Here is an 11,998-nt window from a genome sequence, read left to right as displayed (position 1 = left end):
AAATTAGAAGAAGAAAATATAACCAATTAATAACAAGAAAGTAAAAATAATAATTATACATAAAAGAAAAATTATTTTTTTTTTTAACTTTGGGGGCTTGTAACTTTTTTTATATTGTAGTTACGAACATGACTATTCAAGACATTTTTGTAAGGAATTCAATTTCCTATAAAGGTGAGAAATTCAAAATTGGAAAAAAAAATTTTTTCTTTGATTTTTCCTCGAAAAACTAAAAAAAAAAATTTTTACATGTATTTTAAATGGGAAAATGAACTTGTAAACCGCTAGCCCAATTTTCGAGATATCGAGCTGATTTGTTAGGAGAATTTTTTTTAGGTCCCAAAGAAGCTTTTGAGACTATGAGACCTTAAAAAAAAAAAAATCATTTTTTTTTGACACACCCTAATATATATATATATTTTTTTTGGAGATTAATAAATAAATTTTCTTAATTCTAATGATTATTGATTTAAAAAGTTATTATGCTAGGCAGCAGCAGCGGGAGTAGTGCGGTGCTCACTACTAGATCGCGTCCACCTTTTGTAGTGTCCCCGGTGAGAAACTTATTTCAGAATTTATAGGGGATGGTGGGGCAAAGCGGCCCCCCTGAAATTTTGATAAAAAAAAAAATTTTTTTTTCTTCGTCTGATTACTATAAATCCAATATATTTGCGCGATTTTAGCCCTACGCATGACACCTGGGGCAAAATGGACAAGCCAAAAATTTTGAAAAAGTGATTTTTTCATATTTTTATTGTCAAATTAAAAAAAAATTATTATAATTTCACATTTCTAGCCCTACGTATAACACCTGGGGCAAAATGGACCAGCCGAAACTTCCGAAAAAATTATTTTTTCATATTTTTCGGCCGTTTCTCTATGTAAGAGGCAAATTTGGTCACATAAATTTATCACAACGAGTTTTGCACAACGAAAATCGAAAAAAAAAATGGGTCTATCGGTTGAACCTTCGGGCCAGCCCTAAAACTCCCCGCAATTTTCGAGCTCCTTGAATAATACTTCATGGACATTCGAAGCGAATGACATCGAGATGACATCGACATGCTTTTGTCGAGAGTCTAAGACTCTAATAATGTTTTTCCTCCAATGTTTTTTGTCATCTTACATTGAAAGAGTATCAGTAATAATGTCGGACGATAACCAAAAGATAAAATGACGATGAAGAAGGAAAATGAGTCAAATCGATCCTCGAAAAAAAAATTTGCTGCGGGGTGACCCCTCAGAAGGCCACTTTTGTGTTGTGAGCTGCTGAGAGATCCTGGAACTCATTTGGGGCGAGGTAAAAATTTTTTTCCTCCAATATTTTCTGTTATTCTATATCAATACAGCTTCAGAAATGATAATTAAAAAGTTAATATGAGCTCTTAAATATAATTCAAAACCCGCGCTTTTCAATCTCAAGAGCAGAGCGCTACCACGTTCTCAATGGGCGAAATTTGAACCTTCAAGAATATATTTTAATATGTAATTTGAATATTTGCCCGTAGATTTATTCAAATAAGTGGAGCACTCGAGTACTTTAATAATATTCATAATTTATTAATGAATATTATTAAATCTTTACAATAAAGTCATTAATTTCGATTAAAGGAAAGGTTGCGAATTCGACTTATTCATAAGTTTTGATTTATAGACAAAACACTTTGAATCAAAATAAACGAAGATTTATTTATGTATAAGATAATAAGAAAAGTATTTATTATCTAAAGCCCACACAATCAATGTCTTAATTAACAAATAATATTAAAAATTAATTTATAATTTCATATACATAAATTATATTTTGTCTTTATTTTTAAGATAACCCGTAGAGTTTTAATGTCCTGTCCATACTCGTTGATGCCATGTACTGGGCATTTTTACCGAACCTGACACCCGTTGCTGCTGCTGTATGATCGTTAAACACCTTCAATTCCTGCCACTGCTTGCATAGATACACCCTGTAATTATAATTAAATTAATTAGTAGAATATCAAACAGATAAAATAATAATTAATCAGTAGTTTTACCTGACATCGGTACCAGAGACCGCTAAATAAGTTCCGGTTTTATCGAAAGCCAGGTCTTTGACATCATACGAGTCATCCAGTTGCAATGTTTTGAAATTCTTAAGTTTTCTCAAATCCCAGAGCTTGACACATGAATCTTCAGCTGATGTTGCGAGGTAGTAACCGTTTTCAGAGAAACTTATGGCTGTTATTTGTCCAACGTGTCCAGGGAAATTAGCGACGTTAGATTGTTCTTTGAGATCCCAAATTTTAATTTGAGAATCAGCTGTTCCGGTACCGAAAATCAAACCATCAGGATGGAATTGTGCTGCTGTTAAAGCTTCTGGACTGGAAACCTGTTGAAATTTAAAACGGTAATTAGTTATTTATAACTCTCCGATCATAGTAATATTACAAATTGAATTTAAAAAAATATTTATAAATTACTTTTGTCAATAATCTACCGGTACGAATATCAGAGAAGGCCCAATTGTTATCCAAAGATGAACTGAGTAAATAATCACCAGTGGGATGCAACGACAAACCGGTAACTGGAGCATCGTGAGCGCGAAGTAGCAGAGTAGTTTGACTTGTACCGACGTTCCATATGCGTATTGTCGTATCAGGGGATGCTGTCATCACGACATCTTCCTCAGGATGATAAACGACCTTGGTAACTTTCTTAGTGTGTCCTTTCAAAATAGCCACCACTTGTTCAGTGTCTTTGTTAAATACTGTCGCGTTTTTGTCAGCACCGCCAGTTAAAATCTTACTGGTGTCAGCGGCATGGATATCGAGAGCCAAGATACCAGGAACACTGGCCGAGTGAAGACTGGGATGTGATGCTATCGTCTGGAACTCACGGATCCTCTCAGCGGGCAACAAGTCTTCGGGAATTGATCGTCCTCGTCGTTTACGTTCTTGCGTCAAGACTGTCGCTTTCTCTTGGAGTATGTGAATGATGTCTTCAGTTATACCCGCTTGCTCAACAGGTTGGGCTGCTGTACCTCCAGCCTCGACGGCAATTGCTGGCTGTGGAATAGCTGTTGCTTGTGTGATACCACTTGGTGGTTTCAACGTCGCCAAAGCCTCACGCGCTGCTGTAACTTCTTTAGTTAATCGCGATATCACACGACAGGCCGCGTCATGCTGATAAAGTGCGTGAGAGAGCTCCTGTCTTGCTGTTTGTAATTGTCCGCGCAGTGTAAATGAATTAAGCATCACTGCATCCCATTCGTCTTGTAGTATTTTTAGAATCGCTGGAATCGACGTGGCACTTGGTGGTTTTGGTTTTACAATTGGCGATGCTGGATAGTAATTCAAATAAATTAAAAAAAGTATTAAATTTAATGATAACTTGAATGCTCATTTTTTGGCAGCAATATGAAAAAAAATTTAATACCAACCCTTGACTTCAATAAGTTGTTCAATAGTCAACTCTTTTCCATTAATTGGATCCACTCCATTTTCTGTTACATATTTTTCAATAAGTCTTTTTTCAAAAATATTTCCCGACACTGGAGAAATTACGGGATGTTCTGGCACTTCATTGGAAACTAAAATTTGAAAAAAAAAAAATTAAATAATACAACAGACGCGAATTTTTGAGGTTATAGTACCGGCTTATTTCTTTCATTTTTTAAATATATAAACAATGCGGTCATTTTTAAAATCTATTTTAATTTAAATTAATAAAATAAATTTGCTAAACTTACTTGAACAAGAAAGAGCCATTTTTACAGAAGAAAATAAACGAAATATAACACCGCCAAATAACTAACTGACTTACGATTTACTATCAGTTCCGAATACCCAGTGGTTCTCAATTGGAGTTGATTTTTTTAAAAATTCAGTTGAGAACACGGTTTTATTTCAATAAAAGATGGCTCCACGATCACCAAAATCCTGGGTCTTTGCACGATTATTTTTTAAATTTTGGCAAATAATAAATTTAACTTGGCGCAAAATTAAAATAAATAATAATTTATCTTATAGAAAATTATAAATAAATTTTTTATTTGAAATTATTCTTATAATTAATTACAAGTAAGAGGTATTTTAATTTTATAAAAAAGAAATAATTTAACAAACAAGTCGGTATGAAATATAACGACCAGCGGTTTCAGAGGGACGAATAATTTTTACTACTTGTCCTCTTTTCAGACCAAAGTATCTGGCAACAGGATCACCAGCTTGGATTCTCATCAGTTGATTTTCTTTCAACTTGTAACGAGTCAGCAATTCATCTTTTTCATCTGGAGTCAGCACAATGTGTTCAGGCACCAACTCATGCTCAGTGATATTGATGAGAAGTTCTGATTCGAGGAATTGTTCCAAGATATATTTTGGAGCCATGTCGACTAACGACTGCTTCGCTGAAGGTGTCATTCCCTGCTGTACTACAATAATTGCCCTGAAATACCCGAAGAATAAGTTATTGGTCATCAAAAAATCTCAATTTTTGACTAAACGACTGAAATTAAAAATTCTACCTGTGGATCTTTTCTTCCTGCATACGCTGGCAGTAAGTCTTGATGGTTTTGATACCGATTTTCGGTTCGTCGGGAAAGAAAACAAACAACTGGTCAGTAGGGTCGTCATTGTGGGCTACCAAAACAATCAAGTCACTTCTCGCAGGCCGTTTTTCACTCGGTTTGTCACCAAACTGATCCTTAAACTGCTCCTGTGTCTGATCGAGTTCATCCTGAGTTACCAGATAACCCCGGTCGTGACACAGCTGCATAATTGTCTTTCTGATTCGCCACAATTTATATGTTTCGGCTTCGTCATCCATTTCTGTAATTTTTTAACAGACATTTAAATATTTAAAAGTTCATTTTTAAATTTAAAAAAAAAAAAAAGTTTACTTACTTTGTTAATTAAGTTTTATTTATTTTTAAGAAAAACAGTAAACACCACGTTGAGGATACGATCAGCGATGATTGTGATTGCGTCCAAGTGTTTATAGGTTAATTATCACAGAAAATGAACATGAGCTGTACCGACTCTGATTTATGAGTGTGAATGTAGCAGACGTCAGATAATTTTTAAATTATTAATAAATCGAGTAAATAATTTTAAAAATAAAATTAAAAAAAATGCACATTTAAAAAATTTTCAAGTTACTAAGTGCATTTTTTTAAATTTTATTTTTTAAATTATTTACTCTATTTATTTATAATTTCAAATTCGTCGGACGTCTGCTACATTCACACTCATCTCCAATTTTACTCGTTGATGGTAAAGTATCAACTGATGACTGTTTTCTGTCACTGCGCACATCCTAACTGCGCATCTGATCTGATGTTTGTAAGGAAGATTTTTTGCGTTTCATGTCTTTTTTTATTCGAAGATAATCATAATAAAATAAAAAATACTGGAGGATATATCACCCGAAGACGTCAGGTAACTTCAAGTAACGAGTTGTAGTTTATCGAGTCTACATATACGGAAATATACACACGCAATAGTTGGAGTTTTATAATTTAATTGTCATTTTTATGTAATGATAATGACGGTGATATAGAAATTTTATGACAGCAGGATGATCTGTGTGTCGTTATTTGAGCTGATAAACTTTTAAAATCCGTTGTCATTGATAATGAAAGTGGTTACTATTAACGGATGACATTGTTGTCTGACTTTTGTTATTATTGTTGTTCGTAACTGTAAGTAGCGATATAAAAAAATTTCTAAATACTTTTGAGGAGAAATTTCACAATCAGTGAGATCACCGTCAAGGTGAACGAACAAGAAAACTGTGTTCATTAATGGAGTAATAACAGTAATAATTTTTTAACAATAAAACAGAGACTGATGAAAGGAGAGTGAAATATTTTTAATTATTTTTTAAAAACAATTTAAATTTACTAGTCAATTCGTTTTTTAAAATTTTAAATGCGATGGAGGATTACAAGTTTTTATTCAAAGTCGTACTCGTTGGTAATGCTGGTGTTGGAAAAACTTGTCTAGTTCGTCGTTTTACTCAGGTAATTTTATTTTATTATTTTAATTTCATTTTCGCTGATAATTTTTCTGCTCGCAGTCAGTAAAATTATCTCCTATTTTATTTAATTCTGTATTCATTTTTTTAGGGTTTATTCCCACCAGGACAAGGAGCTACTATTGGAGTAGATTTCATGATAAAGACTGTGGAAGTAGAGAATGAGAAAGTTAAGGTAAGTCAACCTTGATTCGCTGAAGAAAATCCTCTGTACGATGATAATAAATAAATTATTTAATTAAACTTTCAGTTACAAATTTGGGATACTGCAGGCCAAGAACGATTCAGATCTATAACCCAGAGCTATTATAGATCAGCTCATGCTCTTATTCTCGTATACGATATTTCTTGTCAACCGACATTCGATTGTCTGCCTGACTGGCTAAGAGAAATTGAAGAGTACGCAAGTAATAAAGTGCTGAGGATACTTGTTGGTAAGTAGTCCTGGATTTTTCGTTGTGAAAAAAAAATTTCCATAACTGGAATTTCGAGTTTTAAATAAAACTGAATTTAACTTTTATTATTTTCCGTAGGCAATAAAATTGATCGTGAAGACAGAGAAATTCCTACTCATGTAGGTGAAGATTTTGCTCAAAGGCACGGGATGTATTTTTTGGAGACTTCAGCTAAAGAGGCTGAGAATGTTGAAAGATTATTTATGGAAATAGCGGCTGAGCTTATGGAGGTAAAGTTTTAATTGTAAATTTTGATATTAATTAATTGAATATTTTAATAACGTTAATTTTAAAATTAATATTTCTGTGCTTCTGTTGTTATCACAGCAAGCTCGAAGTAAAGAATTGCCGAGATACGAGACGAACGCAACTTCAATTAACGGAAAAACAACGTCAATTGGTGACAGCGGCAGCTGTACGTGTAGTAGATTTTCTTAATTACTAAAGAAAATAATAAATTTTAAATTAAAACGAAGGGTAAGAATTTATTTTTCATTCCAAAAATATTGGAGACTTTTATTCTTCAATGTATTTACAAATAATAACGACTCTTCGATTAATTTGACCAACAAATTACAATACAAGTGATATTATTTTCAAGCTCAATAGTCATTTTTTCATGTCTAGAATTTTTTAGTCAACAGTAAGATGAAATGAATAACAAGTAATTATAAATATTTGTGGAGGTCGTAGTTTTGTGTGAATTAGCAAAAAAAAAGTGAAATATAATTAGTTTTTTATATTGATCAGACCATACATTTACCTCCTTGAGACCAGTGAACTCCATTGAGATTACAAATAATTTATTTTATTTAAATTTTGACAGCGACTGTCTTGAAAATAACGCGTGCGATATCTTGTATTTTTGAATTGTCTACTTCCGTTTGCATTTTGGCAAGCGCTGAATCTAGATAACGAGTATCTAGTTTTTAATTTACGGTCAATATTGATACTCATTTTATTATTTTTTGATTTGTCAGTTAAATATTCATTAGTATTGTCCCAATTATTGCGCATGCTTAATTAATTAATTATGTTAAGGGCATTCTCAGTGGCCCCCACTTATTTAAAATATTGAATTGAGGCTTAAATTTAAAAAAAAAATTACAGTCGTTATCAGTTAGGAGTTGAACGAAATTCGGTAAGTAAATTTTAGCCCAAAAAATTTGACGTTCCGAATTATAGTATTGACATGATTTTACTGATATTTATTAATAAATTTCGTTTAACTCTAAATTAATATGAACTGTAAGTATTTTTTTTTTAAATCTACATCTCAGCGAAATTGTAACTGCGTTATTTATTTATGTTTTTTTTTTTCAATTAATACTTTGACTTTATTTTAATTAATTAATTAAATTTTTAATATGGTTACAACACTTCAAGGTCATTGAATATTTATAAAAAGTGGGGGGTATTGTCTGAGAATTACCTTAATTATATATATTGATTGCTTAAAAAATATTTGTTTACGATAAGCGATCGGTTTGATGGTTAAATTTAAATATCGATTGCTTTTAAAATAAATTTTATTTAAAAAAAAGAATTAAATATTATTTGGGACTGTAGTAATTATTTAAATATTTATTTTTAGTGAATAAATGAATTATCGCTTCATAAAATATATATAATAAATAATAATTTGTTATGTTTAAAGCGTTTATCATTGTTTTTATCAGGTATGAGGCAGTATTTATGTTGAATTGTACAATTACTGTAAGATAATTTATATTTTCCCATTTTTATTTTGTTAATATATTTAAAAAAAAAATAATAATATAAATATTATGTACTACGATACTCTAGTCCTGACGCGATATTTTTTGTTGACACTAATTAATTTTTATTAATTATTTAAATTGAAAATCTAACGCGTGTGCGTATCACAGCTGGTGCTGCTTCGTCCATCAATTTATTAAAATTATTATTATTTATTAATTAATTATAATAGTTAATGCAAAATAATTGTTCGCGCTTAGCTAAATTATTTTATACATAATAAAAATAATTGATAAATAAAAATGCCTTGGTGTTGTAAAGTTAAATTAGTAATTATAATTAATTATTTTATAACTAAACAATTTAAATATTGAGTGCATTTATTATATACCGGTGTATTTATTTATGGTAAATTATTTAAATCGACGAGGTAATTGGTGCTAGGTTCAAATTATAATTATAAAGGTTTTAAAATTTCAAATAAATAATGATAATAATTATTTATCTTAAACATATCAAAATAAATTCACTGAATACTCAAAAATTTATAATACCAATGACATTTTTTACTGACTTATTTATTCATACATAAATTTCATGAACGTAATTAATCTTTTATCAAATTTTTACGATCAAAAGAGACTAAATAAGAAATTTCTGGGTCTTAAATTTAAAATATTATTTTAATTTGCACTCGATTAGTTACTTAAAAAAAAAAGTTAAAAATACTGCACGCAATATTTTTATTTGAATACGATTAAAAATAATAAAATATTATTTATGTATTATTAAATTAATGTCATACTCTGTTATGTTTTTAATCATAAGTAGAAAAGTTGTTTGGTAACAATGAAAAAAAAAATAATAATAATAATACAATAATTAATAAATGTAAATGTTTTACTTGTTCAATTCCCTGACGATTTTTTTTTAAATAATTAAGTTTTGTTACTTAGGTTTATTTAAATTCTGTATTCTTCTCCGTAGCCTAAAAAACCAGTAGATTAATTGATTGATTTATTCGATTAATTAATTATTCTGTGATTAAAAGTGTTTATTTACGTTGATAGTGATAGACTTTCTGAAGAAGTATGTTCGGTGCAATTAGTCACGTCACAAGACCCATAAGAAGCTTCTTTGCGACTGTCAGTACTTGTCATCGTGATGGTCCGAGAGTCTTTTGAAAAAAAGTGCCTGTACCTCGAGCAAACTGAACAGTCATCCAAGTCATGAAATTGTCGTACGGAAGTGCACTCGTAGATAGAATTTTTACAGGGATAAGAATTTGTTTGTTTAACACTTGGTGTTGATTTTTGGTAGCACTGACTCACATGGGATTGACTCCGTGAGTCTGATGGACATGGCACCAGAGTTTCATTCATTCCCAATCGGACTTGATGTCTACATGCGCATCTAAAAATAAAAATTATACAGCAGTTATTTAATTAATTAGATTAGATGGTTTGGAAATTTGAATTATTGACGCGCACTTACAGCCGAGGAGGAGATTTTATTCGTCCTTGTGTATGACAGACTTTTTTTTGTCTGATGATACCTTCAGTAGGACGTTTTCGATGAATACATGGCCGTCCCTAGTAAATAAAATATTCGTAACCAAATTTAAAATTTTATGTTTTTAAAAACTCATAATATTACTTTTGAGTTTATTAATTTTGGATTAATAATACGATTTCTCGCGACATCTACTTGACATATTTCCATTTCCTCTATCACTGTGCGAGTAGATACCTCTATTTTTGGTGCTAGAATTCCCTGGATTAAAATATCACATCAATTTATATATTTTAATATCACAAAATGAATATATTTATTAATTTGAACGTTACCGGAAAGTATTTTGTCGGTTCCATCAACAGATCTACATCAACTCCGGCCACCAATCCTCTGTAACAAGGAGCCGGGTACAAAAGATCCACTAAATTTGTCTCAAAAGTCGCCAAAATAACTTTTCTACCATCTGCCGAAGGACACTGTACCAATTCGGCATAAAAATATTCACTTTCTAGACAACACTCTAGCTCCGTCAACGTCCCAATCCCAGTGAAAATTTTTTTGAACAAAAATTTATCGCTAAGCACCAACGGAAACGCTGGTGTTACTTTTCGGGATTCGATATGAGAGTTCAGACAATTTATCTGCAATGTCACTGTACCGTTTGGACACAACCAAACACCTGGACAATTTATCTACAATTTAATAAATTAATTTAAAATACTGCCATTGAACTCATAAATATTAATTTGTAAATTTAAAATTTAATTACTCACGATATGAAGATCAAAGTAAATTTTGACACAAAATCCTTTACTTGCCATTTTAATTTATTTGTTCTTTCTTATCAATTTATTCATTTATTCAAATCCATGTTGACAATTATTTGAATTTATTTTTCTTCATTTTAATAAAACAATTATCGCGTATTTAAATTACACTATTTTATTTTTATTTAAATTCGTTTGTTGATATATTTATTTATTTGTTATATATTTATATAAATATTTAAAAAATTTAACGAGGTGAAATTGCCCTTTGTGCTTTATCTCAAGCTATAAAAGCTGTTGCCTAGATACCAAATGTCACAACACGTGCTTTCGCTCCAAGAAAGTGTCTGACAAATAATTTATTTATTTCACTTGAAACATTCAAATACAATTTACCATTTTATTTATTATTATAAATAATTTTTTACGCGGGAAAAATTTTAAATGAAAAATGAATATTCATCTAGTTTTGAAAGTGGCCCCTGTTGATTTACGAAAATTATTATCAACTTGACGAATTCGCATTTCAGTTTTAACGACATCGCTCTGCTTCAAAGGAAAATAAAGTCTCGGATCCTTTGATCGCGGTACCAGTGGCTCTGAAAACCACCCGTATCTATAAATTAAATATCAAACTCATATAATTTGAATTTATCATTTTATTTAAATAACTCACTCCATATTTGCGGTCGGGGGTTTGTATGGATAAATATCCTTAGGAACCATCTCCGTACGTCTTTCTATTAATTTTATGAATTTTTCCTCAACTTTCCCGACCCCGGAGTCATATTTCGAGTAAAATTTACCAGTAATCGGTTTTTCTTTAATCACCGGAACGAAAGTCTCTACAATTTTGATATTTCTATTGTCTTTATTATATTTTTCCGTGTAAAAATTTAATTTATTGTAATCCATAATTATTTGAAACTCTGTTGGCTAAAGATTCTTCAACTGTTTGCTAAATTTGTATGATACTGAAAGTAGCAGACGTCAGACAATTTTGTAATTTTTGAAGACAAGTCACTTGCAAGTAAAATTAAATTTTTACAGTATACACAATTAGTATTTTACACACTATGGTAGAAAAGAAAGACATTTCTACCCACGTGTGTAATTGTCTGCCCGAGCCGAAGGCTATATTTCACCAGCCAATAGATTTTCTATGGATTTTCTTAGACGGCGATCTTAGTCAAAATTACGGGCTCGATAAGTGAAAGAATTCCAGTTCATTATCGTACAGTGAAAGATAAATTTTTTTTTCACAAGTCAGAAAGCGACTTTTCTTATAAAGAAAAGGAACGACTTTTTTCCTCTAAACAGGACAAGAATTTAAACTTTCGGTGCAGGTATAGTAAAAAAAGTAGTATATTACACATCAAGGGAGGAAAATAGAAGCATTCGGCTCCTACAATTGCAATGTACAAATACATGAGTGATCCGGTACTGGGTCTCTTTCTTCAGAAGAAATAAATTTTTTTAGTATCTGCTACTTTCAGTATCATAAACTCGTGGTGGGTTAAAAAAATAAAA

General features: G+C 31.0%; 5 protein-coding genes across 5 annotated transcripts; 1 reads left to right on the top strand and 4 right to left on the bottom strand.

Annotated features, from left to right (window-relative positions):
- Positions 1 to 1,669: 1,669 nt before the first annotated feature.
- Positions 1,670 to 3,855, bottom strand: LOC130663471 (pre-mRNA-processing factor 19). Its single transcript, XM_057462717.1, has 5 exons — positions 3,725 to 3,855; positions 3,416 to 3,565; positions 2,457 to 3,316; positions 2,031 to 2,365; positions 1,670 to 1,961 (listed from the first exon to the last, which is right to left on the bottom strand). Exons 1-5 carry the CDS (start codon positions 3,741 to 3,743, stop codon positions 1,817 to 1,819), a joined length of 1,509 nt encoding a protein of 502 aa, XP_057318700.1. The 5' UTR covers positions 3,744 to 3,855; the 3' UTR covers positions 1,670 to 1,816.
- Positions 3,856 to 3,992: 137 nt separating this feature from the next.
- On the bottom strand, positions 3,993 to 5,024 carry LOC130663473 (DNA-directed RNA polymerases I, II, and III subunit RPABC1). Its single transcript, XM_057462719.1, has 3 exons — positions 4,881 to 5,024; positions 4,502 to 4,805; positions 3,993 to 4,422 (listed from the first exon to the last, which is right to left on the bottom strand). Exons 2-3 carry the CDS (start codon positions 4,801 to 4,803, stop codon positions 4,092 to 4,094), a joined length of 633 nt encoding a protein of 210 aa, XP_057318702.1. The 5' UTR covers positions 4,804 to 4,805; positions 4,881 to 5,024; the 3' UTR covers positions 3,993 to 4,091.
- Positions 5,025 to 5,318: 294 nt separating this feature from the next.
- Positions 5,319 to 6,938, top strand: LOC130663474 (ras-related protein Rab-30-like). Its single transcript, XM_057462720.1, has 5 exons — positions 5,319 to 5,998; positions 6,104 to 6,187; positions 6,263 to 6,446; positions 6,546 to 6,697; positions 6,795 to 6,938. The coding sequence occupies exons 1-5, from the start codon at positions 5,912 to 5,914 to the stop codon at positions 6,903 to 6,905; spliced, it is 618 nt and encodes a 205-aa protein (XP_057318703.1). The 5' UTR covers positions 5,319 to 5,911; the 3' UTR covers positions 6,906 to 6,938.
- A 1,910-nt stretch (positions 6,939 to 8,848) lies between these two features.
- On the bottom strand, positions 8,849 to 10,742 carry LOC130663472 (spermatogenesis associated 6-like protein). The gene is made up of 6 exons (XM_057462718.1): positions 10,475 to 10,742; positions 10,034 to 10,393; positions 9,843 to 9,959; positions 9,681 to 9,778; positions 9,249 to 9,599; positions 8,849 to 9,174 (listed from the first exon to the last, which is right to left on the bottom strand). The coding sequence occupies exons 1-6, from the start codon at positions 10,520 to 10,522 to the stop codon at positions 9,135 to 9,137; spliced, it is 1,014 nt and encodes a 337-aa protein (XP_057318701.1). The 5' UTR covers positions 10,523 to 10,742; the 3' UTR covers positions 8,849 to 9,134.
- A 175-nt stretch (positions 10,743 to 10,917) lies between these two features.
- Positions 10,918 to 11,919, bottom strand: LOC130663475 (uncharacterized). The gene is made up of 2 exons (XM_057462721.1): positions 11,145 to 11,919; positions 10,918 to 11,084 (listed from the first exon to the last, which is right to left on the bottom strand). The coding sequence occupies exons 1-2, from the start codon at positions 11,381 to 11,383 to the stop codon at positions 10,928 to 10,930; spliced, it is 396 nt and encodes a 131-aa protein (XP_057318704.1). The 5' UTR covers positions 11,384 to 11,919; the 3' UTR covers positions 10,918 to 10,927.
- Positions 11,920 to 11,998: the final 79 nt, after the last annotated feature.

The sequence above is a fragment of the Microplitis mediator genome, chromosome 2, assembly GCF_029852145.1.
Source record: "Microplitis mediator isolate UGA2020A chromosome 2, iyMicMedi2.1, whole genome shotgun sequence".
NCBI lineage: Eukaryota > Metazoa > Arthropoda > Insecta > Hymenoptera > Braconidae > Microplitis > Microplitis mediator.
This window is presented reverse-complemented; position numbering and strand designations above follow the sequence as displayed.